A 23,651-nucleotide genomic window follows, 5' to 3' on the forward strand; every position below is an offset into this window, starting at 1 on the left:
TATATTAATATATAATTTTATAATTTTAGAAGGATTAAATTAAAAATTTATCATTTTTAAAGAGGTTTGCCCTTTGACACCATCCTTATTAAATATATTAATTTCACTTAAATTTGACATGTAAAATCAATATAAATTATTGTTATACCATCACCAAATTATCTAATGCTGAAGCATAAACTTTGGCGAAGCTTGGCTTTCTAGAAGCTTAGTCTCAACTTTGCCAAACTCCACATCATATGAAGTGTACCCATGCAATCCTTAAAAGATATGGAAAGAGCTCTTGCTAACACCAATCCATTCATCACCTCTTTAAACTTGACTACACTCCACTTAGTCACTTTACATTGACTTCAACTGTGTTCCTAGTAGACAACCTGCCACTCTATTGCCTACACCTATGGAGTAAAGGACTAAATGGCTAAAACTTACACTAAGCCAACTTCTCATTATAAATACCATCCTTCAACACCAATATAAGAGGATAGAAAATCGACTATATAACCCTAATTTGCTTAAATACTAGCTTCAAACCCTCATCTATAGTGGCTATTCGCACCACCTACGATGTGAACCACCCTTATTGTCCACCAAACACCTTGTATAACTTCATTGTTATAATAATCGGTGTTGTTTGTGGGAATCAAACAAAAAGTTACATATTTGCCCTTAGGAAGTTATCATCACCAGGAACAAAGAGACTAAGATGCCTTCCACTACCAGAACCAAGGTAAAATTGAACACTGAGGTTATAACGATGTTGTAGAAGCTTATCATTAATCTTCTCCATAATTTCAATGATGGAATAATAGTCATACCTTTTCATTTCCTTCCACTACTCAAGATGAAGGGTATCGTTAAGATCCAAGAGTGGGAGAAGAGTTTTAGCCTATAGTCTAGTAGTAAGCCTAGAATGAGTTTCTTTGGGCTCAACTCCGGGAGTGTTCTCGAAAAGGTGCTAAAAGGGTTAAAGAGTAGCTAAGAAAGGAAGAAGAAAAATATTTTTAGAGTCAAAGTCGGTCCTTAAGATACCAGTATAACCCTAGCTCAAAAGGGCAAACCAAACCATTACTTTGCCCAATGGAGGAGAGATGAGGCTATGCTAGGACGTTAAAACTATTGACACTCAAAACACTTGAAATAAGTGTCGTCTACACCCTTTTTCATTATACTTGAGTCGGCAAACTCTCATTAGAATGACCTTGCATTAGACCTTTAAACTATCAACATTTATCATAAAAAAGGCCTAAACAAGTATGGAAAAATAGGAAGAAAGCTAACTAAAATATCACTACCTTAATCTGGCTTAAATATGTAGTAGCACTAACTAGCATTTCGTTCAATCTTTTCAAAAAATGACCCTCATAGTTGTAGTTAAGAGAACGCCCCCTCACTGTCGATCGTAAAACAACATTAGAAGAGGGGTATACAAACTTAAAAGGGGAAGGAAAAGTTTGACATGTCAGATGATAAGATAATCTAACATGGCCAAAACTCTTTTTCCTCGAAACTTGGTACCAGTGAAGAATAAAGTAAAGCAACCACAATACTTATTAGCTAACAATAACGTCGATGCATCCATTATCAAAGAAGTAGAAGATAGGAGCTTTGCCCGCACCTTACTGGGACCTTTAAAAAGTCAACCATGAATGGATCAATGAACATTCTACTATAAGAAATTGATCCCAAGCTTTTGCAGTTGAAAGAGATAACCTAAAGGATCCTGATGCTAACAATTAATGAACCACCCACACCCACCACCACCTCTCACAGCCAGTGGCGAATCTAGGGGGGCTGGCAGGGCCCCCGGCCCCCTTAAAATGTAAAATTACTATTTAGGCCCTTGAGATTTTTAAAAAATTTTAAATTAGTAAAGGTAAAATTACACTTTGGCCCCCCTAAAATTATAAAAATTTGATTTAATCATTTAAAAATTATAAAGATATAAACTATAAAAAATTAAAATTTCATCCGGCCCCACCTAAAAAATTATTCTGGCTTCGCCCCTGCTCACAACCATCATCAAACATCTCACTCAATTACTTCAACACACTACCTTTCTATTCCTTTAAAAACAAGGAGAATTGACAAAAGAACTGATGAAGGAAACTGTTAATGGATAGATCAACACCAAGAATCTATTAATCCAAGCTCAAAGTTTCTATCACTATATTAACATCGATACATGTTCAAAATTTTCAAACAAGAGAGAAATCTCGTTCAACCTCTTTACATATGGATTAAGCATCACCAGAAGGCTGATCGACGTCCCTCTCAAGCATCAAGGAAGACAAAGGCCATCATCTGAGCTAGAATTGCCATCATTTGTACTTGCCATAGATTGAAATTTGTGATGCCATCGAACTTCCCAATGTCAAACCTTGTTGTTGCCATCCCTAAACGGGCTGATCTACAAAAATTGAACTAGCTCTGACACCACTTGTTGGGGATCAACCTAATTAAGCAACGAACAAGTAAAAAATAGCGGAAGAAATAAATAAATTGAACACATAAATTTAACGTGGAAAACCCCCTCAAAAAGGATAAAAAGCGACTGGCAAAGACAATTTTACTATAATGGTAAAAGAATGATGAGTACAAAAGATGGAGATAAAAACTAAATCCCGAAACCCGAAAACAAAGAACCTTCAAAATATAAACACAAAATTCTCCAAAAGTGTTATGAATTCTAATAATTTAATGAGTGTATTTTTTAAGGTTGTAAAATAGCCTATTTATAGGTTAAATTTGTAGGTCAAATAATAATAAAATAATCTAAACTAATCAGAGTTCGACTGAAACAAATAAACAGAGTTTAACTGGGAAATTATCTCTCAAATTTGATTGAAATATGAGGCATACTAAAAAATCTGCTATGAAAGTGCAAGGAGAGAAGTAAATGGCAAAATGTTAATGGAAGTAAAATAACTTTGATGAATTAAGGTATATGTATTTGTATTTATATTTATACTTGTTATTTGGTGATTTATTTAGTCAATATGTACATGTATACTTGTGTTGTGATCTCATAATTGATTCCAATTATGCTTCAATAGATAGTTAAAAGTAATCGAATGATAATGGTGTCGAATATAATTTACATATATATTTGAGTACTTGATTTTTGTTGAAATGTATATACATTTGTAACTGTGAAAATCGCATTACGATTTTGTTATATTATATGGTTTGTAATATGTTGTGATGATTATTGGTATTTATTAATGCCCTATTAACAGTGCCAGATAGAGTCATGGGTATAGTTGGCACATTATATGGTTAGTTTTGATAGGTGGGAGATTTAGCATAGAGCGCGTATCATATTGTGATAGTTCTTTAATACCCTAGGGGTTGAGAACGTATCACTAACTCAAATACCCTAGGGGTACGAGCATATTCTGGTGTGGTTGGTGGGATTGGTGCATTTATGCCCAATTAGCACTTCGCTGCATATTCTAATGTGTTGGTGGATTGATACATGTATCCGTTCTCAAACCCGAGTCAGTTGATAGGGGTCCTATTAATAAACAAATGTGAATTATATTTGTTAATTGGTTATGTTAAAAAGTATTGACATAAAGATCGATTCATGTCATATGAAATGAGATGTTAAAACCCTGTGAGTGTGTCGACATTATTTATAACTAATTGTGTAAAATGAATACCTTGAGGGTGATTTAAGAGATGAATAATATGGAATGTTATGTGAATTGTGATACTAATATTAAACTTATTAATATGTGATATAATGATTTCCAAATTTTCTATTTAATTTGATTTCATGCTATTTCTATATTGATTTCTAATTGTGTTAGCACCATTAAGTATTCAATACTTAACGTACGGTTGTATTTTTTTTTGTGCGCTAGTCTCAAACAAATTTTTAGTAGACCGAATTTGCAAAGCTTCCAAAGACAGTAACTCAGCTTAGTTCAAGTTAAGTTTGTAATTCTTTTTATATAAAAATGCACCTATGTTGTTTTTGGTGGTTAAGTATTGTTTTGGTCAATTTGGTATGCTTTGATTAGCTATGGAACTATAAGGTGTCTTTTGTTGAATTTTAATGTTGAATTAATGTATGAGTGTGCATGGTTATAAGTATTAAGCCATTTATTTAATTACATTAGGTAAAGGTGATTTGATTGCTAAGTTGTTCGAATGTTTGGTTACATATTTGTTTGTTAAACTGATGTATATGAAATTGGTATAAAGTTTGCTCAAGTTAGGTATGAATTTATTGGTGTTTGAATGCATTTAAATGTTCATTTTAGCCCATATAATAATATTATCTCGAGACATAACGACCATGTCTAAAGACCCCAAGAACAAAAATGATCAAATCGTGCATTTTTGGGTACAAGTCTCGAGACTTAACAAGCAAGTTTGAGACATCATAATCCAAGACCCAAGACACAGTGGCCTTTGTCTCGAGACAACAAAACATCAAATTTAGAGGTCTAAAATAGGAGAATCTTGAGACACGAGGGCCCAAGTCTTAAGACATGTATCCTTATGTTTTGATACACATCAACATCAAATTAAAATAAAAATAAATTTTATCATGTCTTGCGACATGAAGGTCATGTTTCAAGACCTCTATGTAGAAACTAGATAAAAGAATTTAGATTCAAATCCTAAATTCGTTTTTTAATTTCGTACAACTCCTAAATATATTAAACTAGATCAATTGGCATTCATTGAGCTCGTACACATGATTTAATTGAAATTATACATGATTTATTTGTTTGAATGTAAGTTACTTAGTAAAACGATATCGAGTTAGTCTAAGTTGCTCCAGCAACGTAATATGATATCACGCATTCAAATCTGATGATTAGGTTGGGTATGGGGTGTCACAGGTTACGTTATTCAAAACTAAACCTTCAGAAGTTATCCAGAGACTATACATCGCTAAACCTCAGTGGCTCTAATCTTAGGCGATACAATTGGTCCTGGGCAAGGTCTCAATCAAATAGAAAGGCCAAAAGCATTGCAAACAAAGGAATGGTCCACTAATGGTGGAATGGAAAGTCCTCCAACTTATTTTTTATTTGAATGTATTTGTGCGGGATAAAAGGCAAGACTCTTAGGGAGCTTGTTAACCTCAAGGATAAGATTGCTTTATGGTGCAAAATAACTTATGCCATGAGGACCTTTAAAGACAAGGGTAAACATATTCTTAAATCTAATTGAAGAAGGTTATTTTCAACGTTTTTTATAATCCAAAAAATACAATATTAATAGGTCCCAAGAGTTTACTAACAATTGTCTAACGGAAATATTATACAATCACAACATCTTTACAAACTAAAGATGAAATGGTAAGTGAAAACCCGTCTCAAACAAGTGTAAAAGAAGAAAAAAAATCCTTTCCCACTACCTGTAACCTTACTCATTCGACGTGTCCCTGAAGAAATAAAAAACTGGTACTTCTAGTGAGGATGTTTGAGATATCACATTTTCAACATGGTAGTCATATCCACAATAGTGGTTGAACACAATTGTTCCTCACCCTTTATGGAAACATCCTTCATTCGGAATGACAGAAAGATAATAAGGAACTTCCCTATGAATAAAAATGAAAAAATGTCAAAGGTAAAGAAGAAGAAAATGAAGAGACAAGTTATATAGGAAATCACAAAGGAGCCTTATTTATAAGTATTTGAATTGGAAGTTAAAACAAATTTTAAAGAGAAATAAAAGTGTCGCTATTTCAAAAACTCAATTAAAGATGAACTTGTGTCTAGCAAGAAATTAATTAAAAAACACAACGATTAGGGGTATTAATCACGATGGTACAAAAGTCACTTCATAGCCTTGTTAGAAATTTGACTCAATCCAGATCACTTTTTAACCTAGTTTTTATCTAGGGGCAAATTTTTATACCCTTGCCAAATCGTCCAAGTATTGGCATAAACTTTGGTGAAACTCAAAGCTTAATCTTATCCTTGCCAAACGCCAAATCGTATAAAGTGAGCTCATGTAATCACTCAAGAGATATATGGGGAAGAAGTCATACTAACATTCATCAGTCCATCACCTCTCCAAAATTGACTATACTCCATCTAGTCACCTCCCATTAACTCCAACAATGTTCTTGCTTGACAACTTGACAACTTGCCACTTTATCACTTGCATCTATGGAGTAAAGCATTCGATAGTTGAGACCTAAGCTAAGCCTTCCTCCCTTTACAATATCATCCTCCAATACCAAGATAGGGAGACACAAAAGATTAACTACTATATAACCTTTGCTCTCCTCAAACACCACCTCTAAACCTTTGCTCCTAATAGCTGTCCCACCACTCATGGAATAAACTACCACAATTGTCTTTGTAAAATTTAATTATTATAACGGTTAAAAATAAATTAATCAAATCTAAATCAGAAAAACATAAAAAAATAAAATTAAATTTGCTCTAATATAAGAACTCTCCTCGATACTCAACATGGTAGTTGGAACTTGGAATTTTGTGTGCAAGTTACTTCGAATTGCCAATGCGACACCAAGTCTCAACCCTTAGCTTCAAAGGAATATCCAAGCATCCATTTTCAGGGCCAATCACAGCTTACGCTTTATCCTGTTAAGCCTTCATTAATGGTGTTTCTTTTCTTTCTTCAAAAATCAATATATTTGGTTGCTTCATATTTCAAAAATTTTCATTACAAAATTGTGTTTAAAGTTTTTTCAATTATCATTTTAAAAATTTATCAATTATATTCTCATAATTAATAAACAGATAAAAAAACTAATTTCAATTATGTTACTATATATGTTAATATCAATTTTGGAGGTATAATTTACTATTTACTTTGAAAAAATGTCTTTTCTTTGATTTATACTCTTGTGTTTGGAAGTGAGAAGAAATAATCCCAAGATATTTTACTTACCATCACTTTTTTTTTTTTGGTGCCTTCACTAGAATTGAGATCATCCCAATGTTTCTTTTTCTCAATTTAAGCCAACATGATAAAACAATGACTGAGATTAACAAATTAAGAAATATTCCAACTTTAATAAATTAAGCCAAAAACTTTATACATTTTAGCAAATAATTAAGCAGAAGAGAGATTATGATTAATTAAACACTCTCTCTTTCCTTCCCTAACCATTCTAAAATACCCTACATGCAATTTTTCATAAATTTGCATGTTCCATAATCTAATTTTTTTTTTACAAAATACAATACCCATAAACAATGCTTCTAAAACAAGAAATCCATGAATTTGAACCAAGGTTTCGAGCTTTTTGTAACACTTTCCGCTTCATTTGAGCACGACGCCGTTTTATTCTGGCCGTCCTTCGATGCCGCCGTTTTTGTGCACAAGAAGAAATTTCTTGATCCCAACGCTATCAGCTTCTCTTCCCTTCCCAAACCTGCGATCAAACAAACGCAACAATATTGGCAATCAATTACAGCCGTACGTTTCCCCAAAAATATAGAAACCTGATCTATTGGCTAATAAATTTTCGGAGGTAGTTTTTTTTTCTTACTTTCTAAGCTGAATTGAGAATAATGGAGATCGAATAGCGCGGCGTCCGTTGGCGGCAGCATCGGTCGCCTACCTTCCTTCGAGTACTGCCTGACGGATACGGTTATTAAGTCACCGACAGTGTTTTCCGGTGACATCACCACTTGCACGGCTCCGAGGCTCCCTTGAATCGTCACGTTCAATAGCAGCTTCGTCAACTTCGGCGGCCTCGCATCGGATGAGAGTGAAGTAGACCTCTCTAGAAGCAGGTCGGGAAGCGTCTTCGGCCGCCTCAGCTCCACCGGTTCCATCGTCAGGATTCTCCCGTGAAACGACGACGCCCTTTCAGATAACCTTACCCTCCGGCTCTTCTCCGGTTCCTTACGGTTATTTTTTGAATTCCTCATCGTATTGAAATGATCGACCGTGGTATATTATACAGTGATTCAAATCTTAAATAAATAAATAAATAAAACTTCTCTTCGCTGCTTTTTTAGGTTGGAGAGTGAGACAAGGGTTACCGCAATCGCCGGTGGCGGAAAAACCTAAACCGAGGGAAACCGAGAGCGGGGACAGAGCGACGGCTCTCGAGTTTCCGATCACAGTAAGCTATCATTAGCTGAATGGTATAGCCGTAAATAAACAGAGAACCAAAAGGCAAAGTAAAGAAGGTCTGAAAGAAAGGATAGGAAACTGACTGCCTCTAGTACCCAACCCTCGCAGGCACTTTATATGGGAAGGAAAGCGAAGAACGAGCCAGAATCATTGAATCGCACTCAATCTATTATTCTTTTGGGTTACTGGCTATACCCGGTTGATGGGAAATAGATAATTTCATTTTGCGCGCATTACTCATTACTCTACCGCTCTGACTGGTAATTGCCCGCGGATATCACATTTCTGTGGCTTTGCTTGTTGGGTAGCGGCTTCGTGTTAAAGTGCGCTGGTGAAGTACTGAGCCTCCTTAACCTTAAGCCTGAAAGTAAAAGTCCTATGGTCCACTAAATTTATAACACCTACGGAAAGATAGGGTCAAACTTCATCAATCCCCCAAACTCCACCAGATTCTATATTCGTCCCTAAGTTTCAAAATGCTTTAATTGAGTCCTCAAATTATTAATATTGCTTTAATCATGCCTTTCTTTTGGGTGTATTTTTAAAAAAAATTGGGCACCTTGCATATGAACAACTTGGATATCACGTTTTAAAAAAAAGCAAATAGTTTTGATAGAATTTAGAATTATTTCTTTTTTTCACACATCAGATTCAAGTTGTTTATATGATAGGTGCACCCATTTTTACAATTTAATCCGCATTTGTAAAATATATTGATGCTTTTGAGTCTCAATTAAAATATTTTAAAATTTAAAGACCAAATTAGAAGCTAAACTATATTTTTGGCACTTAGAATGGATTTAACCCACTAGAAGAATATTGGTATAGTGTTGAGCCCACATGGCTACCATGTGGACCAATGTAACTTCCTAGTTTTTACTTTTTAAAAATGTTGACGTTCATAGTTTTGTTTTAGGCCCTTAAACTATACTCATTTTCCCATTAAACTCTTTTCCATTATCAATACCTAAACTTTTATTATACTTTTAAGTCCAAAACTCAAATGGTGTTAAATAAAAAAATTGAAACCCAATCATAATATTTTGATAAATAATATTTTCCATGTCATGTTTCTTTAATATGAAAACCTTGAATTATTTTTTTAATTATTTCTCTCTCTCTCTCTCTCTCTCTCTCTCTCTTCTCATGTAAAGCCATGGCCAACACGATAATGGCCTCCTCAAATGCCATAATCTCCATTGTTGTTTCAGCATCCCTCCCTCCCAAACTCAAATTCCATCAAATCCGACAGCTTTTCCTCTAAAAAATCCCCACTTCAAAAAACAAAAAACCCCAAATCCTTGATTCAGCCAAACCCTTTCTTTCTTTTATTATTTTTTTTTTGGCAAATCCAAGCTTTCATTTGGTTGATCGAATTTTGATGGGTTTTTTCAAACCTCAACTTGCACAGTAGATTTAAACGTATTTTCCATTCTGCATTTGTATTAGACTAAATGGTTTCCTGGAAATGAAGAAGGGAGCATGAAAATGGCTTTTGGATTGAAGAAGAAGAGGGGGCAAGAGAGAGAACCAGGGTGGGGGAAGAGAGAATAAAAAAAATAAATTAAATTAACTTAAGTTTAATATATAATATATTTATTCCATATGGAGGATGATGATGTATATAAAAACGACATGCGCATACTTCGGTTGGCTCCACATGTTGAACGGTTTTTTTAACGATGTTAACTTAAATAGGCTGAAACGATTGACTGAAGTAAAATTTAGGTAATCATAGAAATTGAAGTTTAAGTATCAATATGAAAAAATAAATATAGTTTAGAGGTTAAATTGCGAATAAAATTTTTGTTTTATTCAAATAAATATTTTATTCATCTCTACTAAAATTACCACAAACTCAAAAAAAAAAAATAATTTCATACTAAAAAAAAAACTAATATATCATGTTCGAAAATTTAGCCTTCATAATAGCAATGTTGTTTGAACCGGATTGAATTAATCAGTCGGACTAATTGGATTGAAAATTGATACAGATCGATTAAATCAAGTAAAAATCTTTTGAACCAAAATTTTTAAATATTTTTATGAACTTTTATTGATATATTTAATCAAACCAGACAAATCGATTAAATCAATTAGATTGATTAGACCGACCAATCGATAACCTGACCAACATACTATCCACATTATTTTAATCTACAAATGATTATTTTATTTTAATTTACTAATCAGAAGAGTTTTCCCCATAACTAGAAATGAATTGAACCAAGCACATTGATATGTTTGTACACATGGTGAAAACTAAAATCAACGCATTCAGTTAAGTTCGTAAATTTTATTATTTAGGGTAAACTATATCAAATGTTACTAAATTATTAGTAATTTATGTTTTACTTATACAATTTCAAAAAGTTACAAAATGGTTATTGAATTATACAAAATTTTTTTATTTAAGTCTCTTGGCTATTAAAATCTTTATTGTATGACATTCTCTGTTCATATCGCCTACACCAATCAAAAGTTCTCATTCTTCTCTTCTACAATTAGTTATTTCTTTTTATAAAATATCTTTGAATGTCACGAATATGTGAACCAAAATTTAAATAGGTTTCCTTCAATCTTTGACACTATTGTCAAATCAACTTGGATCTAAGATAGATTTTTTTACTCATCGATGGATGCTACTCCACTGTATCGATTATCAAATCACCACTTGGAGCTTACTACCTGGACTTTTTGTTTAAAAAATAACTTAACAACCCACTAACTTAAATAAAAACTTTCGAATAGTTCAATGATTATTTTGTAACATTTTGAAGTCTAGCGATCAAAACGTAAATGTACTAATAGTTTAATGACCTTAAATGTAATTTGCCTTTTTTAGACCAATATTAAAATAAAAAGTATAATTATATTACAATAAAGATTTATTAATTAAATACTAATGTGTGTTTAGAAGATTAACATTGATTAGGTCAAATAGTAAGAAGTTGAATATACTTTAAGGTTCGTTTGTTTGCACGTAAAATATTTTTCGTAAAATATTTTCATTGTTTTATAGTGTTTGTTTGGTGGAAAATAAATTACCAAAAGAAATCATTCTTCAAAAAAGGGTAAAATCAAGGCTTTTTTAAGGAAAATGTCTTACCAAAATTTTTTTCGTAAGACATTTTCTAAACTGATAAGACTCTATTCACCGTTGAATAAACAAAAAGGGAAAGCTTTTAGAGCAACAAAGGGAAAGCTCTCTTCACTATTCAAGAAATCAGTCTCTTATATTCTAATTTTATATTTTCTTATGATTTAGTCTCTAAAATCTAAACTTTTACTATTCTACAATTTAATTCCTCAAAAAATGATTTTCTTATTCTACAATTCAGTCCTAAACCTCATTTTGTACATTTTGCAAAACAATCCATTTTCTAAAATTTCCAAATCTTATAATTTAGTCCTTACAACTAAAATTGTCAAAATTTCAAAAATTAGCTATTGATTTTTGAACAGTTAAACTTTCATATTCTATTTTTAAAATTTTAAATTCTTAAATAATGTAAATTAGTCCTAAAACTCAAGTTTTGAAATCTTTACAATTTAACCCTATAGTTTCAAACTTTACTATTTTATGCTCAACTTTCTAAATTTTCATATTTCATAATCATATAATTTAGTTACTACATCAATATTTTAAAATTTACTATTCAAACAATTAGAATTAAAAATTTACAAATTTTACAACTTTGTCCTTACTTCAATTTTTATCAAATTAAATCATTTTTCAGCTTACTCATTCAAATAATATTCAAAATAAATATTTACCACATTCAACTGAATTAAACAGATATAAATTTATATTCTCTAATGTACGAAATTAACAATTAAAATCTCAAATTCAATTTTTATAAAAAGATGCTAAAACAACTTTATATTAATTTAAAGGTTTAACCTGAAAAAAAAGCATATTGATAGGGAAACCCTATATATGTAGTACTAGCCTGTAGCAGGTGACCAAATTCAATGGTCTAATTTAATTAGCCTGGCAGCTGAAGTGGGTCCTAAATACTAACACAGACCACTTGGCCGACCGGAGCCGCCGGTGGGTCTCCCGACTTGAAAGAAAGAAAGTGAAACCTTAATGAAAAATGTTAGTTTTAATATTTAATTTTTTTATTTTAATTTGATATTCAAGTTTAGTTTAAATGTTTTCTGATTTGATATTTGAATTTCTTTTGTCCTAATTAAGTGCGTAAACGAAATTGTTTTTTTTCTCAATTAACTATCTATGATTTTTCACTAGAACATACGTGTTAAATATTCATTGAACCACATGATTCTATTTGTTTCAAGTACCAATTTAAACATTGAAATCAAACTCAAATATTTAATTAAGACAAGAAAATTCAAATACTAAAAATAAAAATATTAAAACTAGCAAATGATAAAATTAAGACGCGAAATAAAAACTAAAGACATAAGACACAGTAAGGGCCCTTTGTTTTGTCTTTTACGAATGCACAGGATCATCAACTTGTTTCAAACTATACAGTAGTTTTAGAAACCAAAGTTGGGTCTTCTCCTCTTTTAACTGTTACAGTTGAATAGTATTTGTTGTTTGTTGATAAAGGGTAAAAGAAACTAGTGGTGAGTTAGGCAAAAACAAAGGGACCCCACCGCCTTTATTATTTGTAATTGAATGGCTAGCTGCTGCTGATCAGTCAACAATCCTGCTGTTCATGGGATCCAAGGAAGTTTGAGTAAAATAGGTATTTCAAGTACAAACAAAACATTTTTAAAAATGAAAAACAAATTCCAATGGCGTTTTTGTTATGGAACATAGTATTTTATAATAATAAAAAATTTGGAACATTAATGAGGATTAAATTCTAAATTTAACATAACAAATTTGAAAGTTGGGGTGGTATGAGTATTGTTATCTTTGCGAGAGATGTGAGTGAAACATATTATCTTCTTATTTACGGGTTATAAGTAAATAATATTTGTTTTATACTTGCGTTGAATTACATTTTATTATCTTGTTGGTAAAAGATTACGCTTTAACCAATCATTTGAAGAATTAGGTTTTCCATCAGATTCTGGAGAAAAGAGATATTGGATAACCAACAATGAGTTAATTAGTTACAAATAATTACAGTTAAAGGGAGGAGAGTTACAAAGGAAAAAGAAAAGAAAAAAGAAAGAAATTTCGTGTCTCATTCGAGCATGCATATAATCGGTAAGACGGCTAAAAGTACACCAAGTTTTGGTCAAATTCTATACAATGCATTTTTGGAGGACTACGTTTCGAAATGTATATATATTTTGGGTTAATTCCATTAAATAATTTGACATAATTTGTTTACATATATCTCCACATTTTTTGAACAGTTGGATAATTTTTGCACATTTAAGAAAAACATAAAAAAGAGACAAAGTAATAACCAATATGTAGGTGCTATGTCACTGTATGTTTTAGAAGAATGAACTGAAAAATTAAAGCGTCTCAACAAATGCATAAATATTAATATTGAAATAGTAAGTAAAAGAAAATAAATTTCAATAATTGGTAACTATTTCACAACTGTTCACCATTTTTCATGTGTTGTAACCATTGAAGTATCTTATCAAAAATAAAAATAGATCATTTTAAAAATCAAAATTTATTATTATCATTAAATAATATAATTATACCGTACTGTTTTGTAAAATAAATTTAATATTATAAAATTCTTCGGTATTTAATTTTTTCATTTATCAAATAATAATTTTGTAAATAGAATTATTATGATAAATTATGAAATTCAAACACAACACAAAAATAAATTCAATATTAACAAACAACTAGTATTTTTTTCACAAAATAAAACCACTTAAGTGCTATTTGATGTCTTGAGAATGAAATATGTCAAACACGATATGAAAATAAATATAATATTCACAATAATCACACTAACAACGAATTTTAAAGAAATGCTAAATTTCTAATCAATATTCAATAAATTGACGATTATAAATGCAACCAATCTTAATTTCTTCTAGGATTTGTAGTAATCGACCTCTAAAATTATTATCCGCAACACCCAAAATTATGCAATCAGTTAACGCTAGATATTGCATAAAACAACTAATCTATCACAAGAAGAGCTTTTAAACATTAACCAATAAATCTTAAAAATAAAAGAGTTATTGTCTAATTAGGTAGACTCAGATAAAAGTATATATCTTGTAAAAATTCTAAGGAGAGATGGCGAGAGAATATAAGAAAGAAATTTGAGAGATTAGGGATTTTGAGGGTTTTGTGGGTGGAGACTGAGAGAGAATAATCAATTTTATATAAATTATTTTTTTGTAAATTAAATTTATTTCTCGCTAAACATATAAATTGGTACCTAAACTATGTCTTCTTATTCTTTTTATTTTCCAATTTTGGTACTTAATTTTTTGTCACAATTAGTATTTAAACTACTTTCTTCCCTAGTTGGTACCTCTGTTTGTTCACTTGTCTGTCAAACCATTAACTCTATTTTAAAAAGATGAGCAGTTAAAAATTGTCATGTGAAAATAAGATAAAAAGTATTATTATATATATTTTTACTTTTATTTCTTTTCTTTATTCTTTCTCTCATTTTGGGCTTCTTCTACAAGTGTGAGCATTTTGAGATTCATGGTTTTGATCAAGGATTTTAGACGTGAGTTGATGGTTGAACCAATCAGGTCACCAAGTTTGACCACTTCGATCAAATAAATTATTAAAATATTCATAGAAATAAAAATAAAAATATTTAACAAATAAAGACAATTGGTTTAACCTTTTTTTAGCCTGTTTCAACCAATTTGTATCGGTTCACAAGTCAATCGATTTAACCCCTATATCCAAAATGGTAACTCGGTCGATTCCTGATTCGATTGGTTAGTCTGAGTTGGTTTTGAAAACACAAAATTTGATCAATGAAAGAACTTTTTCAATCCCGTCAAGTTAAGCAAGTGGATGGGGAAGCTAAAAAATGAAATTAATTGCCAGAGTCTCGACCCTGGGAGGGCTAATTTTTAGCATTGTTGGCATTGTAATAGGCCATTTTAGCCCGGGCCCAAATACATAAACCTGGAAATAAAAATACAATAAATTACAGACCCAGTTTTAAACCCAATAACACCCCAACCCTAAATAAACCCACTAGCCTAAAACACTAAACAGAATCAAAGAACCCTAAGCAGTTAGCAGCAGCCGCCTTTGTCGCAGCAATCGTTCCACTTAAGGGTGTGCAAAATTCGGGTAAAACCGAAAAAATTCGGTTAACCGACCGAATTCGGTTAATCGGTCGGTTAACCGAATTTTTTCGGTCGGGGTCGGTTAATTATTTTTTAATTTTTCGGTTAACGATAATTCGGTTCGAAACCAGTTGGTTAACCGAATTTTTTCGGTTAACCGAAAAAATTAATAAATAAAATTATAATATACAAATAGGCCCACTATTCACCTAAACCCAATCTAAACCCAAGTATTCAACCCAACCCAATTACCCAACCCAACCCAATCATAAAATTAAATTACAAATAATTTAATAAATAAAAATAAAATTTTAAAACTAAGACTAAAACTAAAGTCTAAAAGTCTAAAAATAATTTAATTATGTAGTGATTCAATTTGGTTAATTTGGTTAATTTGGTTAATTCGGGTAATTCAGTTAATTCGGTTAATTTTTAACCAAAAATAAAAAAACATATAATTTTCGGTTAATTCGGTTAACCGACCGAATTAACCTGAAAAAATTTCGGTTCGGTTAATTTTTTTGAAAAAATTTCGGTTCGGTTAACGGTTAAAGATTTTGAAAGGTCAGTTAATTCGGTTAATGTTATTTCGGGTCGGTTAACCGAATGAACACCCCTAGTTCCACTGCCCACGTCGTTGCTCGCACGTTTAGCCCTTCACGCACGCACCTGCAAACTACGAATAGCACTAAGAGGATATACACAGCAAAAAAATTGTAAAAAGGGGGGGGGGGGATTTCAATTGTATAAAGGGGGAATGGATTGATGTAAAAAGGGGTTAGTAAAATATTGTATTGAAAGAAAAGAAATACGAGTAAAGAATCAGTGGAGAAAATTTTGGAAAGGTGATCGGTTTTGTTTTTTTTTTCCCTGTTCTTTTTACTGTTTTTTTATTTTATTTTGGGGCTTTTCCTTTGATTTTTAAAGCAAAAATAAAAACAAAAGGGAAGGAAAAAGAGAGCTTATCGTTGAGGCGCCGTCGTCGTCGTTGTGGCCGGTCGGAAATGGGTCTGAAACGGTGGAAGGGAGATGGCAACGGCGTGATTTTAAAATGGTAGAGGAGTTCTTTTTTTAGGGGTCTGAAATGGGTTTTATTGGCTGCAAATGAAATGGGGTTTTATTTATGGGTTATTTATGTTTTTAATCCTTTTTATTTTTCCATCATTTCAAGATCATAGTCTTTATTTTTAAATTTTTCCATGAAAATTTTAAATTATTTTATTTTAATCCCCTTTAAACGCAGTGTTTAGGAGGTTTAGGAGAATTTTCCCTTTCGGTCCTCCACCTTTTGTGCGCATTTTAATTCAGTCCCTTTTTGTGTTTTCAATTTTTAAATTTGGCTTTAAACCTTCGTTTGTTTTCAATTTAATCATTAATCTGTTGTTTTAGTTTTTTTTATATATTATTAATTTTATTATATTAATTATTATTATATTGTATATTATTATTTTTAAACCTATATATATACACCCGCACGTATGTTATATATATATATATATATATATGTATATTCTAAATGTTTTAAATACATATATGTAGTACGTATATATTTTATTATCATATCATATTATTTTTATAGTTTATATATTTTATGTACATTCATATTTTTTATGATATTTATATTTTCATGTTTTATAATTCATATGTTTATACATTTTTATAACGTGTACATATATTTTGCATTCCTTTCAAGGCTATTATAAATATTTTCCATGTTTTTATATTTACTAATACATTATACTTATACATTTTTTAAATGTATTAATATATTTTATATGTATTTTATCATTGTTTTTTTATGACTTACGTTTTTCTCTCATATCCATATACATATTTGCTAAAATTGTTTATATATCATACTTATGTATACACATAATTTAAATTAAAATATTTGTTTCATATTGCATTGACATTTTAACACATTTTTCAATTACATTTTGATTTTGTCAAAACATTAAAATCATTTTTTATGATTCAAGGGTTTTTAAAATAAAAACGATATTCAAAGTTAGGGATTTTCGAGGAAATTGAGCTCTAACGTATTGGGTTCCGATTTTCTTTGTTAATTCCAAATAACCGAGAATATTCGCTATTTAAAATGCATAAGTAAAAAACATTTTTGGGAACTTAATTTGTTATGTCCTAACGTATTGGGCATGACATAATTGCTTCCTCGAAATGAAAATTTACTTTTAAAACAAAAGTGATATTCAAAATTCGGGGATTTTGAGAAATTGTACCCTAACGTATTGGGTCTCAATTTCTTCGCATGACTTGAACAATTGATTATCCTTTTCAAGTTTCATCATTTGAATTTTAAAAATCTTTTTAACCCTCGACATTAAGACATCAAATAATCAATTTGGTACCGATTTTTGGGCGTTACGAGGGTGCTAACCCTTCCTCGTGTGTAACTGACTCCCGAACCCATTTTCTCAAATTTCTTAGACCAGAATCGTTTTTAAGGTGAGCCGATCACACCTCAATAAAGGATCGGTGGCGACTCCATTTTTTGTTTTTTAAAGTCGACAACTAAATTTTTGTTTTATCAAAAAATGATTTCGACAGGCATTACTAGACATTTTAAAGGAAGAACAAAAGAAAAGGAAAAATAGAAAAAAAAATAAAAAGAGAGCAATAATGTAAAAGAAAAAAATAAAATAAAAGAAATTTTTTAAAGTTTATATGATGTGGTAGTCTATTATTGGGTGAAACTTTTTTAATGGGTTTAACAAATTGGTTTAAAATGGGTAACGAAAGAATAGTTTAGGTACCAATTTTGGAAAACATGTATAATTTTCATACTAATTTGTGAGTTAAGCGTTTTTTAAATAGACTTAATGGAGGAAAATACCAACTTGGGGAAAAGGTAGTTCAAGTACTAAAATAAGAAAAAAAAATTGGGTATTAATTTATAGGTTAAGCCTTTATTTTCAATTTTTTGTGGGGTCATTTAATATTCATTTTTCCGTGAGTTTAATTTATCAATTATATAAATTAAAAAATTTACAATTTAAATTTAAAATACTTTTTTGAAAATAATTATCTCGAAATCCCATGTGTGGCTCTAATTATTTGATACAATTAATGAAAATTGAATTCAAAACTAAAACACACATTTTACCAAATTATAATTAAAAACTAAATAAAACATTCTTTTAATTTCACAAATAAAGTTAAAATTTACCACGTGTTTCATTTCTTTTATATTATATTAGTCCAATTTTAGTTATAAAATTTTAAATTTTATTGATAGTGTATGAAATGGGAAGTGCAAGACAAGTTTGGTGATCGGTATTATTGAAAATTTTTAGAGCCATGCAATTATGTAGAAATAGGAAATAAGTCAAAATAGAGCTATAGAAGCGAACAAATTATGTTTTGAGTCAATAATTTCGGATCAATGATAGAAATCAATTGATTAATTAACAAGTAACTTATGTGGGTTAAAATGAATAAATTATTTATGAGCATGCTTCAATAACATTACCAATGACTATAAATTGATGTTGACAAATATAAAAAAGTTTTACAAAACCAAATTTCAAATTGGCATCATCCACATATATAACACCAGTCCAATCATGAAAATGTCTCATGCTCCAATCTATAATCTTATTTCAATGACATGAAAAATAATATTTACACTAATTCCTAGCAAGAAAATTGTATTTGATTGGGTTAGACATTAATGAAAAATGCTTGGGAGTTCCATTATTTGGTGGAATTGCTTCTAAGCAATGGGTGGGGATTGTGTTCAGAAGTCAATGCAGTGCAAATTGTAAAGCCGAGGCTTTATTGAGTGGTCCTGTCAAGGGAGGCTTTAATTAAGATTATGGCTATTGTATGAAATTTTATCAATAAGATTTAATGGCCTCTCTATTCGCTTGATTAATTTCTTTGCTGAAATCTATTGCATTGCAATTTGCCAGATTGACCAATTGGAAACAATTTGCCTATTTGGTGTGGTCCTTCATTTCAAATAGACACATATGGAGTTAAAGATGGATAGGGTTAGGCTTTCTGGGTTCATCTTAATCTCTTTGTTGAAAAAAATGTGTATAAAGAATTTTCCTTTTTCAGAATTTGAAATGGTCGAATACAGTAACTAGAAGTTAGTACAATGATATACTAAAATTTTCATGTTATAGCTCTTGTTTCTTGACACCAATAGCAGGAAGCCTTTGAGAACAAATAGGAGGAGGTCGTCCCATGCAAGGGCGAAGGTAGGGTGGTAGGTAAGGGCTCGCCCATGATCAAATTAAAAAAAAAATATTTTTTTTTGCCTTTTCGACAAAATCAATAATTCCTTTAATTGAATGGAAAATTTCCATCTCAAAATTTAATAATTTAATATAAGATTTTTAGCTCTGTGCAGTTTTGGCCCCTCCCAAAAACTTGAAGCTCTTTAATGTAAAAGCTTTAGCCTAGGTCCTTTGAAATTTTACAATTTTATTTTGGTTCCCGGCACAAGTCCCTAGCTTCGCCCCCCCCCCCCCCTATTTTCATGAATTTTAACTACCAGTACAGGTGTATGGTCAAGTATCACCATTAAATATAGTTTTCCAGGCTCCATCTAATAGAAAAATTAAATCTCGATTTTTGTCAATCAGTCTTGTAGAAGAAAAGTTTTTACCAATCAATATTCATAATGTACCATTATTATTCATCTCTAATTAAATTAAATTAATTAATAAGAGATAAATAACAAAATTAAAGCTTTTTAGAACTATTTTATAAACATATCATATTCTTTAATGATTATTTTAACTCTAATTAATTTGAAGAAATCAATTTTGAAGAAAGTCACTCTCAAATCCTGCTCAATTGGCAGAAAGGAGACTAAACTTGTTTTCAAGTTCAAGTTTAGAAGACCTTTGAAGTGGACTCTACTATTCAAGATCAAATCTTGAAGACACTTGGATCAAAGCTTTCTCCCATCCATCTGGTTGCATCATTAGAAAGGAGATAAAACTCGTTCTTCAATATTAAGTCTTGACAACCCTTTAAGTAAGCCTTATTGATTCAAGATCAAGTCTCGAAGTCCCTTGAATTCATACTAAATTAAATTCTCAAGCAAGCATTTCTCCAAATGCATTTCAAGATAAAATCTTGATGACCCTTCAAGATAAAGTCTAGGTGACCCTTAGATCGAAACTTCATTGAAGAAAAGCATCAAAGGATTTCCTTGCATTCAACAAACTTCCAAAGATTGTAGCTCAAATTTATAAATAAGATTTCTTTGCATTCAATAAACTTCAGAGATTGTAGCTCAAATTTATAAATAAGATTTCTTTGCACTCAACAAACTTTAGAGATTGTAGCTCAAATTTCTATCATTCCAAGTGGGACAATCTTTGCATTTTATCTCTTGCCAGTTCATCAAAGACACAACGGCTCCTATGAAAAACTCATCAACAAGTCAAATCACAACTATCCTCAAATTCAGAAGTTAGAGGAAGAAAAATCTTCAATAGTACTTCGCTAATGCGCATAATCAAAGTTGGATGTTGTGGTTATGATGAACGTGAGTGTACTCAATCAATTAGAAAAGAAAATAGTTGAAGAATGATCGATTATTACCTCCAGTCATTGTCGAAGTAAAAAGACTTAAAATGGGAAGAGTAATAGCATCGAGGAGCACACCGAATTTTACAATACAAAATAAAAATTGCCAAAGTCTTCTAAGTACTTAAAAACACCTCGTTAGATGGTATAGTTTATTGACATGAAATTGTTTTGTGCTTAGGGACCTTGATTGGCTTTTACACATGTCGAAACCTTTTTGTTTTTCAAATTGACTTTTATTTTAAAATGAAAATGGAGTTGCCACCTATCTTTTTTATTTAGGTGTGATTTGGATCACCTCAAAATTTAATCATAAAAGGTTAGGTTTACCAAAATGATGATTTTTGGCTTACAAAATTTAAGAAAATGGGTTCGAGAGTCGGTTATGTGTGAGGAAGGATTAGCATCCTCATAACTCTCAAAATTGGTACCTAGTTGATTACTTGATGTTTTGATGTCGAAAATTAAAAATTCGAAGAGAATTTAAAATATGATCTTTCTTTGCATCGTGTTATTTAATGGTATTGAAAGAAATCTGATCTAAATTGCATTTTTAATGAGGATGCATTCTCATTTTGAGTCGATTAAGACGAAAAATCATGCCCCGTAAGTTGGGGCACAAAATCTCGAATTCTCGAAAATAAGAACGCTCTCTGTTTAATTATAGCCAAAATCTCACAATCTTATTTATTATTTTTTTTTAAAAAAGGAAGGGATATTCAATTATTTTAGTTCGAGGAAAAATCGTACCTCGTAAGTTAGGGGTACAATTTATCGAATCCCCAAAATAAAGAATATCGCCTTGGTTTTAATTTCATTTCATGCGTTGTGTAAAAATGAATGCATCACTTGATACAATATGTGATTGAGCATATTGCGGGAATGAATATGTAACACCCCTAACTCGTATCCGTTGTCGGAATAGGGTTATAGAGCATTACCGAAGTTTACATTTCAGAAATATCAAAAATTTTAAAAACATTTAATTTATATCATCAATCATAGCAAAAACCAATCAATAGCATACATATTGTCCCTTATACGTGTAATATCCCGAAAATTACTACTGTAATACCCCGAAAATTACTACAGTAAGAAAGTAGGTATCCCTAATAGTAAAATAAGGAAATAAAGTGACAAAAAGGGAAATTTTGAGTTATGGCAACATTGGGAATTATATTATGACATATTAATTCAAGAAAGGATTAAATCGCAAAAGTGAGAAAAGTTTTGTTGCCCAAGAGTAAATACTCAAAATTTGAGGGGTTAAAGTGTAAATATGAAAAAGTTGAAGGACCAATAGTGTAAATATTTTAAGGGTGAAATAATCTAGAAACTAAGGAAAATGGATGAATTAGGACCAAATTGAAAAGGTGAAGAATTTTGAGGGACTAAATCACAATTTTACCAAATTAGGTGATGACTCAAGGATAAAATTTTTAAAGATTATAAAGGGCAAAATGGTCAATTAGAAGAGAGAAATATAGAAGGCAATGATGATGTTGGTGATATTTTAGATTAATTAAATAAATAAATATTAGTTTATTAATATTTTAATTTGATTTTTAAATGATATTTTATTATTTTATTATTTTTCTATTTAGTATATATATGGAAGGAAAGATGAATAATCTTCATCTTCTTCCCATGCATCCAACGTATGAAGAGAAAAGAAAGAAAGAAACTTTCTTTTCTTTACAATTTGGTCTTTTCACAAAAAATTCACCATTTTCACTTAGAAATCAAAAGAATTTTCATATCCATCAAGAAAGAAAGATAACAAGGAGACTATGGGGAGTTAGAATATCAAGTTAGATTCAAGAAATAGAAGCTGGAGGAGAGACAAAATCAAGTTAAAGATTAAAATTAATAGGACAAGGTAAGGACATCAAGATTTCAATATATTTTTAAGTATGTTATTATTGAAAAAGCATGGAAATGATGTTATAGTAGAGTTTTCTTAAATAAAGTATTATATTCTTGATATATTAGTGAAGGAAATAAGAGAAAGTGATGGAAAATATTATAGAGAAAATGAATAAGGAAGTTATAAACTTAGTAATCAACATCTTGCACTAAAATAGTTCGGACAGTAGGAGTAGGTTAACTTTGAAAAATCACCATATATTATAGAAATCGAATTAGAGGATGAAAAAATATGGAATTAAAGCTTATTAATTCTAGTTTATCATAGAAGAAACGGTGTAAGTAATGGAATTGTAAATCATGAGATATAATAAATTATGTGAGACAAGTTCAGAATGAATTTGGGTTCCCCTATTCTGACATTGGAAAATTATAAAAAAATTGGAGAAAAATAATTATGGGATTAAATTTATATGTTTAAAATCCTGAATGAGTCTATTATTAAGAGAAACAAATGGGAACATCATCCGAATCCTGTACCAGGAGATAATTAATTTTTAGTGAAGAAGGGTCAGAACTGTCAGACAGCAGAACACAGATGAATTTAAAGAATAAACTGTACTTATTGGCTAAACCGAAAATTCTGAAAATTTTATAGTAAAAAGATATGTGAGTCTAGTTTTAGAGAAAATTTATGGATCTCAATTCAGAGTTACATAGCTCAAGATATAAATAATTTTGTGATAATGACTCAAGTGGACAACTTTGAATGAACAAATAAATAAATAGTGAAATTATAGATAATGTTACATATAAGCATGTTATATACATTAAGGATGTGGAATGAGGAGGAGGAGGAAAATATATGATTATTCAACTAGCATGAGTTTTCATTAAAAATGGCT

The 23,651-nt window shown here is 30.7% G+C and overlaps 1 protein-coding gene across 1 annotated transcript; it reads right to left on the reverse strand.

Moving 5' to 3' along the window:
- Positions 1-6,996: 6,996 nt before the first annotated feature.
- LOC105799188 (hypothetical protein) lies at positions 6,997-8,212 on the reverse strand. The gene is made up of 2 exons (XM_012629612.2): positions 7,496-8,212; positions 6,997-7,378 (listed from the first exon to the last, which is right to left on the reverse strand). The coding sequence occupies exons 1-2, from the start codon at positions 7,878-7,880 to the stop codon at positions 7,206-7,208; spliced, it is 558 nt and encodes a 185-aa protein (XP_012485066.1). The 5' UTR covers positions 7,881-8,212; the 3' UTR covers positions 6,997-7,205.
- Between the last annotated feature and the right edge of the window lie 15,439 nt (positions 8,213-23,651).

The sequence above is a fragment of the Gossypium raimondii genome, chromosome 9 (assembly GCF_025698545.1).
Source record: "Gossypium raimondii isolate GPD5lz chromosome 9, ASM2569854v1, whole genome shotgun sequence".
NCBI classification, from domain to species: domain Eukaryota; kingdom Viridiplantae; phylum Streptophyta; class Magnoliopsida; order Malvales; family Malvaceae; genus Gossypium; species Gossypium raimondii.

Bases quoted from the DNA above. Each gene is read 5' to 3' on its own strand.
- LOC105799188 (XM_012629612.2), bottom strand. From the start codon at position 7,880: ATGAGGAATTCAAAAAATAACCGTAAGGAACCGGAGAAGAGCCGGAGG. The intron at 7,379-7,495 runs GTAAGAAAAAAA...GTTTGATCGCAG, and splicing joins TTCTCAATTCAGCTTAGAAA to GTTTGGGAAGGGAAGAGAAG.